Source organism: Lactuca saligna, chromosome 8, assembly GCF_052625555.1.
Source record: "Lactuca saligna cultivar CGN05327 chromosome 8, ASM5262555v1, whole genome shotgun sequence".
Lineage (NCBI taxonomy): Eukaryota > Viridiplantae > Streptophyta > Magnoliopsida > Asterales > Asteraceae > Lactuca > Lactuca saligna.
In genome coordinates this window covers 82917699-82932295 of record NC_136424.1, presented here as the reverse complement: position 1 = coordinate 82932295, position 14597 = coordinate 82917699, and the positions used below count along the sequence as shown (strand labels likewise).

At 32.4% G+C, this 14597-nt stretch overlaps 2 protein-coding genes across 2 annotated transcripts; one reads left to right on the top strand and one right to left on the bottom strand.

The window, feature by feature from the left end:
* Positions 1-374: 374 nt before the first annotated feature.
* LOC145009036 (uncharacterized) lies at positions 375-2857 on the top strand. Its single transcript, XM_078967696.1, has one exon. The coding sequence runs from the start codon at positions 1180-1182 to the stop codon at positions 2680-2682; it is 1503 nt and encodes a 500-aa protein (XP_078823822.1). The 5' UTR covers positions 375-1179; the 3' UTR covers positions 2683-2857.
* Positions 2858-4647: 1790 nt separating this feature from the next.
* CBL (cystathionine beta-lyase) lies at positions 4648-7614 on the bottom strand. Its single transcript, XM_078971333.1, has 13 exons — positions 7455-7614; positions 6989-7139; positions 6793-6917; positions 6623-6693; positions 6450-6541; positions 6262-6349; positions 6060-6171; positions 5865-5961; positions 5693-5774; positions 5455-5572; positions 5253-5360; positions 5060-5162; positions 4648-4960 (listed from the first exon to the last, which is right to left on the bottom strand). The coding sequence occupies exons 1-13, from the start codon at positions 7533-7535 to the stop codon at positions 4785-4787; spliced, it is 1404 nt and encodes a 467-aa protein (XP_078827459.1). The 5' UTR covers positions 7536-7614; the 3' UTR covers positions 4648-4784.
* Positions 7615-14597: the final 6983 nt, after the last annotated feature.

Genomic DNA, 14597 nt, shown 5'->3' with positions numbered 1-14597 from the left:
CTATATGTGAACAAACCGAAAAATTAATTACCTTAATTAGTTGTATTTCCTTTTTTTATTAAGTCGGGATAGACAGTGTACAAATCAAAATTTGACTGAAAGAGGTCGACTAGTTTATAGGTGTTTTAGCATTTGACGTTTCGTTTAAACTAAATATTAGAATTCTGTAGTGTTAAACAAGACTTTCTGTTCAAAATAGAACGTTTTGTTAAACGCTAAAAACTACAAATTTTCAACACACCAAAAAAAAAATTATGTGCCTACCACGCCCATGATTGGAACAACAAATTTTAGCCATTCACCGACTGGACACATGACATGACATGGTGAAGCAATGCCACCGTCACCGTTAATATTATCCAGGGTGGATCGGCCACTTCCTTTCTCATTCCCACAGACCCAAATCTTAAATCTCTCCCAAATCAACATACGTCTCTCCCTCTCTCCACTTCCACACGATTCCATAAAAACCATCTCTCTCTCTCTCTCTCTCTCTCTCTCTCTCTCTCTCATCTTCTATGTCTATACCCTTTCTCATCGACTTACTAACCCTAAAGTGAACGGCTTGCAGAATTTTTAGTAATTAAAGGAGCAACGTAGATGAGGACGATGGTGAAGACAATTAACAGTAGCCAAAGTCACACGGGTCTTTCTGTCTTTCTCATAGTTAATGCTTATCCCAAAAGGTATTCTTCCAAGATCCCCTCTGATTTAGTCCTCTTTTTGGGACTTGGCTTCATAGATTGGTAGGTCTGTCTTCTCGGCTGCATCTGATTCAATAAATATCGTTTTTTTTTTTTTTTTTTTTTTCTGTTCCTGTCATAAATACCATGGAATTTCTCCTGATCTTGATTCGGTACATGGAGATTCATGTGTGAGGAGATGACCTTGATATAGTTTTCATCTAGGTAAATCATTCTTCTGTTCAGATATATTCATTCCCCGATTCATCTTCCCGAATACTCTCTCTGTTTCTCTCTCCCTCGTCCGTACAAAAAGTTCCGAGTCTTCGATCATAATAATTCAGAAAAAATTGGGTTTTCTTTTTTGTATTCAGCTAGTAATATGAAAGCTGAATCCATCTTTCTTTAGTTTCTAGGCATATTAAAATGAGCCTTATGATGAAGAATTCAAATCCACGATCTCAACTCATAGCTCTTAGAAGTGTGATTTCGTGAGATGGGAGATTCCCTTCTCACTGGTTTTTTAATGTTAAATCATCATCCTTCAACTTTTCTGTCAATGGATTCCAGTGCCTCTTCTTCTCACGATGATTTAGACCTAGAAATGAGTCACCAGATCATCAACCCCACCCGTCCTCCCGACATCAATCTCCCTCTCTCGGATGAAAGAACCTCCCCACCCTCATGGAATCAAGATCAGTGTGAAGTTCTCGATGTTGGAGTCGGACTAGTCTCACAGCTATACGAAACTGAAAGCTTCCTAAACGGAAACGTCCCTAAAGTTGGAAGAAAGTGTGCGAAAAGAGTAGATAGCATATGGGGTGCTTGGTTTTTCTTCAGTTTTTACTTTAGGCCAGTCCTGAATGAGAAATCCAAATCCAAGATTGTAAGAGACAGCAATGGGGTTTCCGGGTTTGACAAATCAGACCTCAATCTTGATGTCTTCATGGTCCAACACGATATGGAGAACATGTACATGTGGGTTTTCAAAGAAAGACCTGAAAATGCATTGGGGAAGATGCAGTTAAGAAGTTACATGAACGGGCATTCAAGACAAGGGGAACGCCCCTTTCCTTTCAGTGTTGACAAGGGTTTTGTTCGATCTCATAGAATGCAAAGAAAACATTACAGAGGCCTCTCAAATCCTCAATGTGTCCATGGAATTGAAGTTGTCCCTTTGCCTAATCTAACCATACTCGATGAAGATGAACTCAAAAGATGGACAGAACTTACTGGAAGAGATTTAAATTTGTTGATCCCATCTGAAGCTAGTGATTTCAGTTCATGGAGAAATCTTCCAAACACCGAATTCGAACTTGAAAGGCAACCTGTAACAAGAAGCAACAACAATTTAAACTCTCAGTCAAAGAAGTTGCTGAATGGGTCAGGGCTAAATCTGTCAACTCACACCAATGGGGATGCTGACCTGTCACCCGTCATCAAGAAAAGGAAAGACCTGTTGGAAGATATCTGTTTGACTGTTAATAATCATCCTCCTGATGGGTTACCAAACCCAAACCCAAACCCAAACCCAAATGAGCCGTATTGGTTGAATGAGTTTTCTGGGGTTGTGAGGAATGCGTGTGGGCCCGTGACAGCTGCAAAGACAATATATGAAGATGAAGAAGGTTACTTGGTTGTTATAAGTTTGCCATTTGTTGATCTTCAAAAGGTTAAAGTGTCTTGGAGGAATACCCTTACACATGGCATTATTAAGGTTTCTTGTATAAGTGTTTCTAGAATGCCATTTGTAAAAAGACGTGATCGCACCTTCAAGCTCACTGATCCGTGTTTAGAACACTGCCCTCCTGGGGAATTTGTGAGAGAAATTCCACTGTCTACCCGAATTCCTGAAGATGCAAATATAGAAGCTTATTATGATGGACCAGGGTCAGTGTTGGAAATTTTGGTCCCAAAGCTTCGTGAAGGGCCTGAAGAACATGAAGTGCGGGTTTGTCTTCGGCCTCATCTTGTTGGTAATGAACTTAAGTTGACTTGAGAAAAATGGTCAAAGATGGTGGATCTTGGTTTCTAGTTTAGTGATCTTTAGTATCATATCATGTATTGTGTTGTTGTGTGAAGTTTCATAGCCTTGGTCATGTATTAGCATATAATGGATTGGTTGCTAGAATAATACCATCATTTCGTATTATATATATATATATTGAACTAAATAGTACTTTAGTTAAACTTACATGTATGATGGACCTATTAATGAATCAAAATTATCATATTATAACAAGTGTATGTTCTATAGACCTGAAAAGGATAGCTTTTGAAAATCATTAATTTTGTTATATATATAAATGTTCCATCTTTTATGGTTTGATTCATGCTTCCCACTTTTGTTGGGCAATATCAAGATTTATGGTGTCGTTTTAACTTCCCTTTTGTGTTAGATTATGGAAGGTGTTGTCACCCCTTTTTCTTTTTTGGTGGAAAAATATCTCCACTTATCTTTGTTGATAATGAAATGTTTGTGTTTCCACATATGGGCGGCTATATCTTATGTCTAATATACAACAATAACAACGATATCCTAGTCACGTAAGAACTCAGAATTAGATAAGAGGGAGGCAACATGAAAAAAGTTATTAAAAGACGTACTTTTTTTATGTGACTGCTAAATGTTGTTCATGGGATCTTGGTTTGATAAAACTCAGATCCAATGTTCTATCAGTTGAGTGAATGTTAGTATTGACATGTGTTGACACACCATTGTCCATTGGGCACTTGTAAAAGGGGATTTGGGAGGTCGAGGTGTTAGTTGGGGTAACTGTTTAATAATGAACTTTTGTTAGGGATTGTGGAAGTTGACAGGGAAAAAGCAAGTGTAGGTGGTGGTGGAGTCACAATAGAGTCTCATTATTTTGGTCAACCTTCTTCCTTTGACTTCAATTGCTTATTATGTCGTAACAGTTGGTGTTATTAGCCAAGTAATAGCTATAAAATCACAAGGAAATACAAGTCTATGTTATAAATTCACATATGTTTAAATTTGAATTCCCAATCAGTGGACATTTGTGTAAGTTTGCAACGTATTTCAACTTTTACTTGTTGAACAGATCAATTTTATTTTGAATGTATTTATCTTTTTTTTTTTAAGGAAAAAAATAAAGATGAAATTGTCACCAGGCAAATAAGTCGAGTAAACTTGTTGTCCTAATTGATGTCTCCCATTAGGGGATTGTGTGGTTTGTACGGAAATCAGTGAACATGGTGAACCTTATGCTGTACTTAATGTCTCCCATAATGTGATTTTTGTGATTGTGGATATGCTAACAACCAATCATATATTTTCATGAAGCTACAGTTTGATGATCTGACCATTGAAGTAAATCAATTTACTTATCAAATTCAAAAAAATGTATTAAAGTTTAGGAACAAATACAAAACTATACATATCAAGTCCAATGGTAAATAATTATGTACCAGTTTTTATTTTATTTATTTATTTATCTTAAGGATAATTGTTTGGGTAAATCATGTTTTTTATATATAATGACATAAATTTCTTGATGAAGAAAAATAACAAAACTATAACTCATTTCACATAAATGAAAATTTTGAGTAGTGAAACATCTTCAAAACAAAGATCAACTAAAATTTCTTAATGGAATTCCAAATTATTGTGAGTTTAATTTTTGGCAAGCTACACACATTGGGAATGTATTTTCAGATGTCGTATCTTATCTAACATAATAGGTTACTCTCGTTTTTTCTATATACAATACTCTTTACCTTTTGTTCTCATGTGCCCTCAGTTCATCATTTAATCACAAAGAAAGTAAAAAATCAATTGAAACATTACCATTTGAATCGATAAGTAACTATGCATCTTGGACTCAAAATCGGTTTTTGGTTCTTCACATGCTATATCTAATTTCCTCCAAATTATCATCCATGTGGAAAAAATGAGACACCAGTCCACCACATCTAATTAACTACAGTGTAACAAATAATGGGTTCCAACTAAGAGCAATGAAATCATTCTCGTGGTTGTCATGATTCACGTTTTATAAGTCAACTGGTGGCACAAGAATAAATAAGTGTAACAATAAAACACCCAAATCCAATAATTGAATTAAAAAAAAAAAAACCCTAAATGGGCCCGGTTCTGATTGCATGATCTAAATCAGCAATCAAATCATTGACATCTTCAATCCCGACAGATATCCGAATTAGATCTTCCGTTAAACCTCTCGCCTCACGAACTTCTGCTGGTATTGACGCATGCGACATGAAACATGGCATGCTAATCAACGATTTTACACTCCCTACAAAAATCAAAAATATATATATAAAAAATATATATATATATATATATATATATTGAAACGAATAAAAAAACAAGAGAAATAAATTATAATTATTACCAAAACTAACAGTTATCCCAAAGTACTTGGTAGTCTCCACTATATGCTTAGATAGTGCTAACGACCCTGTCAAAAAGCTCAGAACAGATCCTGCCCCCTTTGCCTGCATAATCAAATCATCAAAATATAAAGTATTTTGTTTTTTTGCCCAAAATAGCAACATGCTTATCTTTTGGGTAAAAAATGTAAATACCTGAGAGTAGTGTAATGAGTGTCCAGGGTGACTTGGAAGACCAGCATAATTAACCTTCTTTACATGGGGATTAGAGGACAGAAATTCTGCTATCTTTTGTGCATTATCCTGATTAAAACCATTAAAAAAATTTAATGGTTTTCTTTAAGTAATAAAACCCCCCCAAAGAAAAAAATATTTATGTATGAAAATGAAATAATACTTGTTGCTTCTCAATACGTAAAGCCATTGTCTTGATGCCACGTAAGCAAATCCAACAATCAAAAGGTGCAAGTCCAGACCCTTCTGCATTTTGTAAAAAATACAATTCTTTTGCCAACCTATTTCAAACACAGAGGATTTTATAGTAATTTTTAACTAGAAATCTTTCATGCATTTTGTTATCATAATTCATAAATGTATCTTTTATTCTTTCATCAAAAAAATATATATATACAAACCTTTCTCCTTTTACAGCAAGCACTCCAGCCATGACATCACTATGCCCAGCAATAAATTTTGTAGCTGAGTGCATCACAATATCTAAAAAACAACAAAATTGGTTAATCTTATAGATATAAAACATTAAAACTCACAAATATTTTATAAAAAAATATATAAGATTTCAAGCACCTGCTCCGAGTTCCAAGGGTTGAGACAATACAGGAGACATGATGCTATTATCCACCAACACAAGAGCATCATTAGCATGAGCAATTTCCGCTATTTTCTGAAATGAAATGAAAGGTCGTTATTACCCTTTATAGAATGATAATCAAAACATGAGGTGTATTATTTTAATAATTAATATATTATATTAAAACTTACACGGATATCAGAAATTTGTATTCGGGGATTGGTTGGACTTTCCAACCACACGAGCTTAGTTTTAGGGCCAATTGCAGCAGCAACCTCATCTAAGTTAGTTGTGTCCACTCGTCTTCATAAGTTTATTTTATTTTAAAATGTCATAAATTTATGGCTATAAAGATTAATAAATTTGTTTTTTCAAAGATTATAAAATACTAACTTAACAGTGGTTCCTGTTCTTGGAACAACTTGTGAGAGTAATCTATCAGCACCACCATATATGTCTTCTCCAGCAACAATTTCTTCACCTATAAGAATAATGTTATTATCATTTATCAATATCATGGATGGATTATTTATTATTTGTAAAAAAAAAAAAAAAAGGCAACAAATTTTGTTTGATTTTACCGTTTTTTACTAGATGAGTGACAGCAGCTAAAGCAGCCATTCCACTAGTAAAGCAAAATGCTCGATCTGCTTTATCAAGCTTTGCTAGGAGACTGAAAATAGAAAGGAGAATAATGTTAAAATAAGATGTGACAAAAAAACACAATTTATTAAAAAAAAATGAGGGATTGAACCTTTCTAACACATCACGTGTGGGATTGCCACTTCTAGTGTAATCATAAGGGCCATTTTCAGTTGCAGAAGGCTGCAAAATCACAAAAATTAAAGAACTTTCCGATTATAATCCCACAAATAAGTATAATCATAAAGATGCAAAACAGGGTCTTAAACTCTTAACACTTACTTGTTTGAAAGTAGCAGTTTGATATAGTGGTGTGCTCATTGCACCATAAGGATCGAATTTGTTTTCAAAATTCATCAATATGGTCGATACGCTAGGCTCTCTAATGTCGGTTTCCACCATTGAATCTGCCATTAAAACAACCACAATGATAAGAAATCTTTGAAATATACAGATTGAAGAATTTTCCGACAGCTACCATCAAAGCATTCTGCAAGTCCTTCAACGACGGCCGATGCACTCACATCCATTCTGTCTTCCCTTGAGCAGCGCAACACCAATTTTTCACCAAGCGAATTCGAACAACGATTGCTTGCAACACCAGATGTACACCCAAAACTAGCAACCCCCTAAAATGTCATACGAAAAGCTTAAATTCGAAACATGTAAATCTCAAACTAAACCAAAACCCTTTAATTCATCTAGGTATTCGGCTGATTTCATCAGAATTCACCAACTAAACTGTAGTTTTTTTTTTCTTTATGATGTCAAAATGAATGCAATCGCATTTCGTGACCAAATTCATTTGGGTATGGATTCAAATTAGTAAATTACAAGACCCCACTGTTGAAATGTCCTCTTGGTTAATTTTCATTTTCGTTCTATCAAAAAACCTAGTTAAGGGTAACAGAAATTCGAGGAAACACAAGCCTAGACAAACTTACACGGTGATTGATAAGTTCAGATGGTGGAGCTGTGAATAGCGGCGATGATCTGAGAGAAGAAGAAGCAGAAGGAGCAGCCATTGTTGTATTTGGATTGTTGTGGGTCCACGACTCTTGAGCCGGCGAATGTATTTAGACACAGCAGCCAGTGTCAAGTGTGTACAGTATACATGCAACATTTAAGAAAACGGGTTGATCCGGAAAAATATCTGTTTGTGTAAAATAATAATTTTTAAATTAAAATTTCAATCAAATCCAAATTACTTTCTAGGGTAAATGACTTGGGCTGGGGAGTGGCTGCTTACTCCTTTTACCTCCGCCCCTCCACTACGATTTGGATGCGGTGGAGGCCGTCCTGCGTTAGTTTCTAACCGTACTTTTTCTTTTTCTTCTTTTTTACTTGTTCTCTTTTTTTTCTTTCAACCAATCATTTTCTTTTTTTTTTTTTTTCTCTTTCCTAATCTTTTTCCCACTCCCTATTGCAGTTTCTAATTGATGAAAATAAGAACAAATATGAGTTGATATCTACGTGGTATAGGAAGGAGTGCGGTTTCGGTAGCACTACTCCCTCCAGCATTAGGACCCTTATGTTTTTATTTTTTTTGTGATTATATATATATATATATATATATATATATATATATATATATATATATATATATATATATATATATATATAGGATTGAGATCGATTGAGAACTTATAGTTTCCCGAAAACTAAAAGTGGAACGTTGGATCAAAAGTAATTCATTTAGGACATGATCATCATCTTACCAATCTCATTTAATGTTTAATTCTTTTGTGTTATTTAACATATTAATATAAATGTCTAAAAATTTACATCATAAATCAAATTTTCATATTTTTTCAAAATACTATTTTTTTTTTTTAAATGCAGATTTTTTTAATTTTTTTATAGAAAACATGAATTTTTGAAAAAATATTAAAAAAATTGTTTTTTAAAAACTACAACTTTTTAAAAAAACTGTAAGTTTTTTTTAAAGAAAGTTACATTTTTTTCAGAAAAAAATGTATTTAAAAAAATTGTAATTTTTTTTTTTTTTAAAATGCATTTTTTTAAAGTAAATTTTTAGGTGCATATTTGCATATTTTTTCAAATGGACATATGTACATTTCTTATACTATAATATTCGTAAGTAAATCACAACAAATCTCATATTTATTAATTAATCTATAAACATAATAGTATAAGTATTTTATTCGATACAAAATAAAATATAATAAATAAAAAATGCTACAAATTTCAAAGCTTTTTCATATCTTCGTGTCAATATTTTCTTATTTTCTTCAATTTATCATTTTTCAACTCTTCAATATTCACCACAATTTCTTACATATCTACAAGAAAAAATTTTTAAAAAAATAATTTATTGATACGAAAGCACTCACAAAAATACATATGTGATTTTCATGTGATTAACATATGAATCACATTTGCATATGACATCGTATGTAAATCACATGTGATTTATATGTGAATTACATGTGATTCATATGTGAATCACATATGATTTACATGTGAATCACATGTGATTTACATGTGAATCACATATAATTCACATGTAAATATATAATCTTTCCCGTACCTTCTAAAGTAAACAAATAAAAGTATGAGGCTAGTGCCATTGAAGATAATAAAGTTCATTAACTCAAATAATTTTCATTTGTGATTTACATGTAATTCATATGCGTTTCACTCGTGATTTACATGTGAATCACATGTGATTCATATGTGAATTACATGTGAGGTAGATTCATTTTCCATTTGTACATAACAAACATAAAGTCATAAAAACCATAACCGAATTACAAAAATTAACATGATATGTGAATGATGAAGGGTGCAACATGAATAATGGCATTATGGCAATATTTGGCATATTAAAAGGGTAAAATTGTACATTCAGAATATGTATAAGTAGATGAAAGAGGTAAGAACTGAAGTTAAAAAAATCCAATACAAGATTCAGACCATTGTTTTCAAGTATACTGATCCCTAAGATCCTCTTCACTGTGGGTCCCGGTTTCGATACAACCTAACAAAAAAAAACAAAGTATATTTAAAAAAAACAATGGATTACAAACGCATAAGAAGGTGCTTTAACTTTTAATTAGTAACACTAAATGATGAGAAAACATGTAAAAGATGCTTAACCTATTTATTAAAATAACCAACAACATTATTGTCTGCATATGTGAGAAAATGAGTAAGCCCATCAATATCTCGAGCATGTTGCTTTAGATGATTCATCAGTCTTGTACCATAACCCTTTACTTGTTCATCTGAAATGATTGTACAAAAAGCTATCTCCCCAAATTTTTGGCTAACATTTCATATATGATAAGCAAACAAAATCTCTTTTCAGAAAGTAATTCTTCCAAATACTAAATGAAAGTAAACTATGTGAGATATGTAAAATATCTACCTGACATATGGTTTGTATGTAATGCCACCAACAACTGTATTAAGAGTGAAGAAAGAAAGGAGTAAAGAAAGCCCATTGTTGGAGGATCTCTTCTAAGTTGTAACATAATATCTTAGGGGTTACATCTGCCAAAACAATGGATTACATCATACATCTCTTCTAGGATCAACAACTTAAATGAAGTAAAACTGTGACACTTTATCAAAAATGTTGTGTGCACGGATCAATGAAACAACGAGAATGATGACTAACAGACTTGATTAGAATCAAAATCTAACAAAATTCAAAGATTTCCATTGGTACTCATCTGAAACTTCATTTTTTAATAATTTATGATTACAATAACAGTAACATCGCACTTTCTACAAAAACAGGGAAGCAATAAGGATTTTAATGATTTAAATTTCACGTGATGCAGGGGTGTAAACGAGCCAAGTCGAGCCGAATACTACCAAGCTCGAAGCTCGGCTCGACTGAAATACTCGAGCTCGAAACTCAGCTCGAACTCGACTCGAGCCTTGATTTTAAGCTCGAGCTTGGGCTCGTGAAATACTCGACAGTCTCAAGATCGGCTCGGCTCGGCTCGACTAATATTTTTAAAAAATTCAAAATCATTAAATTGAGTAAGAAATATTAAACATTCCACATGCAAATGTGCAAACTACCAAAAAAACCACTATTAATCACCCAATGTCCATATAACAACAACAATATATGTTATAAATGAATAATTATAAAATAATGACATATATGTTATAAATGAACAATTACAAAGAAATTGCATATATGTAAATTACACTAAGGTATTTTAGTACTCGAGCTCGACTCGATAAGGTACTCGAGTAGCTCGAGCTCGAGATCGGCTCGATTAATGTCGAGTCGATTTCGAGTGTTTTCCGAGTCAATCTTGATTTTCTCACGAATTGGCTTGTCTCACTTACACCCCTAACGTGATGTTCATATGATGGAAGAAAATGAAAGTATAGCATCTGATTCCTTTTCTCCGATAGAAGTGGAGGTAGAGTTTGATTTAGTAATCTTGTTTTCCAATGTTCCTTATTCGATTCTGTGACAAGTCATTATATACTTTTTTGTATAAGGAAAGGTTAAACACATCATGCCGCTATACTATGGAAAACAAAAGAGGATAAGATGCGTTGTTCAATGGATTACCTGATTCATGAAAGACCGAAACGATTGATGGTTTGAAACTGCTGTTGAATCCAAACTCTTTGTTGATTCTCCGTTCGATGTGCACTCGAATCGCATGGATCTTCTTCTCGAGCATCCTCCAGAGCGTGCACGACGGCGTCTTTTGTATAGAGTCTCTCTAGATCGAGTCAATACACTTCAAAGCCATTTAGAGATGAGATTCATCTTTGAATCTGGAATGAACATCGATTGTTTCCCTCAAAATCAAGCATCACCATTTTGGGAAAGCATCAAAGATGAACGTCATTGGGGGAGGAGGAAGATCGTGGGTTTGAGAGAAATGTATTAGGGGGGGTATATATTATCTTATCCCTAAAATGCCTAGTGATTTATTTCAGTCGTATACCCCCGCATCATTTTTTAAGTATTTACAAAACTGCCATAAAACATCATATCCTTTTATTATTTTGATCTGATGGTCCTTATTTAGTTCTCGGGTTCTCGGGAATATATAAGTTCTCAAATGATCATTCCTCTCACTCGCACTCTCACTCTCTCTGTCTCTCTCTCTTTATATATATATATATATATATATATATATATATATATATATATATATATATATATATATATATATATTGTAATTATTATATGACAAGATAAATATCACTTTATAGTATCTAAATGAAGGTTGCATGTGAATAAAAATAAATTTACGTTTGGATTTACTGTTATATCTAATTACTATAATAGTTAATTAATTTATAAAAAACATATTTTAGAATTGTATCATTAAATTGGTTAATCAATTAAAAGCTAATATTTGCAGCAACAAAAATTATGGTTCATGTCTAAAAAATTAAAGTTGACTCATTATATACGTCTTAATCAACATCAAGTAATAATAATAATGTATACCACACACCCAAGATTGTATGTGTAAATTTGAATATAAGTTTATTTTGGTAGGATATTTCGATCCCGATTCGATCTTACGATCAAGGTTTTGCAACACACAAAACGATCTTATGTAAGATCTCGATCTTAACAGCCTTACCAAAAACCCTATCTAGGGCCTCAAAACCGTCCACTTCCTACGGAGGTTCTAGATCCTCTTTTTTGTTCAACTATTGAATAATTATAGCTCAACCTTTACACTTTTAATTAAGAGAAAATGACAAAAATAACCATTTACACTAATTACATTACAAAAATAGCCAAAAAAACCGAAGTTGCAAAAATAGCCATGAATTTCGCAGATGGAATAGTCCCATCTGCGAAATGGGCTTTCCATCTACGAATGTACAAGCAGCTAAAACACAGTTGTGCTTTAGCTGCTTGTACATTCGCAGATGTTTTTTTTTTAATTTTTTTTCTCTATATATATTGAAAATGTAGGGTAAAATCGCAGATGGAATAACCCCATCTGCGATTTACTCTGATTCCATCTGCAAATTTGCGATTATTTTTTATTTTTTTAATTTGACTATGAAATCAATTTGTTTGACTACGAAATAATGTTGCTATATAAAAAGTTTTGTAGAAAATTATCAGATGGATATTTTCTACAAAACTTTTTATATAGCAACGTTATATATATATATATATATATATATATATATATATATATATATATATATATATATAATTGCTATTAATTAGGTGAAAGTGAAAAGTTGTTTGAGTAAATAAATATGGTGCAAGGATATGGAATAGCCCCATCTACGAATAGAAAAAAAATGTCATTCAAAAAGAGGTCATTCAAAATAACTTGTTTGAGTAATTGCTATTAATTAGGTGAAAGTGAAAAGTTGTGTAGGTTTCAAATGAATATGATAGAAGGATATCACTTATCTTGAAGGACATTCATTTGAATGGTTTTTTTATAAGACTCATAACAAAAAGAGGTCATTCAAAATAACTTGTTTGAGTAATTGCTATTAATTAGGTGAAAGTGAAAAGTTGTGTAGGTTTCAAATGAATATGATACAAGGATATCACTTATCTTGAAGGACATTCATTTGAATGGTTTTTTTATAAGACTCATAATTCTCAAAACGCTACCAATATAATCTACTGATATAATATATATATATATATATATATATATATATATATATATATATATATATATATATATATATATATAAAATGGTGTCATTAGTACCATTAACTATTATAAGTTAGAAAACTTTTGAGTAATTATTATTAATTAGGTGAAAGTGAAAAGTTGTGTAAGTTTCAAATAAATATGGTGCAAGGATATGATCTATCTTGAAAAACATTTTTTTGAATGACCTCTTTTTTAAGATTTATTACGCTAAAGATATAGATATAAATAATAGGTCACACACGGTGTAAAAGAAATGTAAAACAAACATTGAAGTGGCCTTGGTTCTCTATCATGTCGTTGCCCATGCATTGGTAGCATGTTGATGAAGTGTTGTCTAGTATACATCGGTATCTTTTATAGAAAGAGATTGCAAACTCACAAATTTTTCAAAACAACGATTCATGATTGGTAAGGATGGCAAACAGAACATGCATCCAGGAAACTCGATACATAAACCTGGCTTGACCATGGAATCCTCAACTTGACCGAAGACAATGATGAGATAGGGCATCCATGGATTAATAACCCACGGTCGTGCCTAATACCCCTTGTCCCTAATTCCGGTAAATATTAAAATTTTAAGAAAATTATCTAAAACTTATACTTGTATTACAAACATACAATACCTAAAATTTGATCCAAATATCTCACGTCAGTTGAAATCATATCTTTCTTTGTTCTTGATTTACCTAGAAATTAAAAGTGTTTTTTTATTGATTTGCCTATTTTTATCTTAGATGACTTTTATCTTCTATCAAATGAATACCAAATACTCGGTTCACATTCAATTATACGTTTATTTTCTAGCATAGATAATTTAAGTAAGTTGTAAAACATTCAGTCCTATTATATCAATGATGTTTATAAATTTTGGTTGACTTTTGTTGATTGTTATTGCAAAACATGTGGTAAAAGTTAGTTGTCTCATGTGGGGTTTAAATGGCCATTTTGATTCACTTGATGGTAATTATGATTCGAGGAACAATGATTTTATTCCCATTAGGTATTGTGGACATTGTTTGTGCTTCTATTGACTATTTTCAAAGAATAACTATACGCAACCTTGTACCATTGCACAATCTCAAAACTTGATTAAGGTTTTGTATTAGCATAACTGGTGTACCTATTTTAAGTTCGAGTATGTAATTTGGAACACCGTTGAAATGTAATGAGTTTAAGAATCCAATAGTGTACAACATACCATTTTTATTCCCACCATTTTCATATCTACATATGTTATTTGAACTTAGATACTTTATCAACTCCATGGAATACGATTCATGATTATGTCATTAAACTCATGCACAATGTTATTTTTTGAGTAAATATTATTTTCCATTAAGTAATAAGGGTATCGATGCATGTTTTCTAGGTCTAGATACATAATCTCTTAAGTTTTTAGAAACTTTAACTAATTCCTTTGCATTGTTG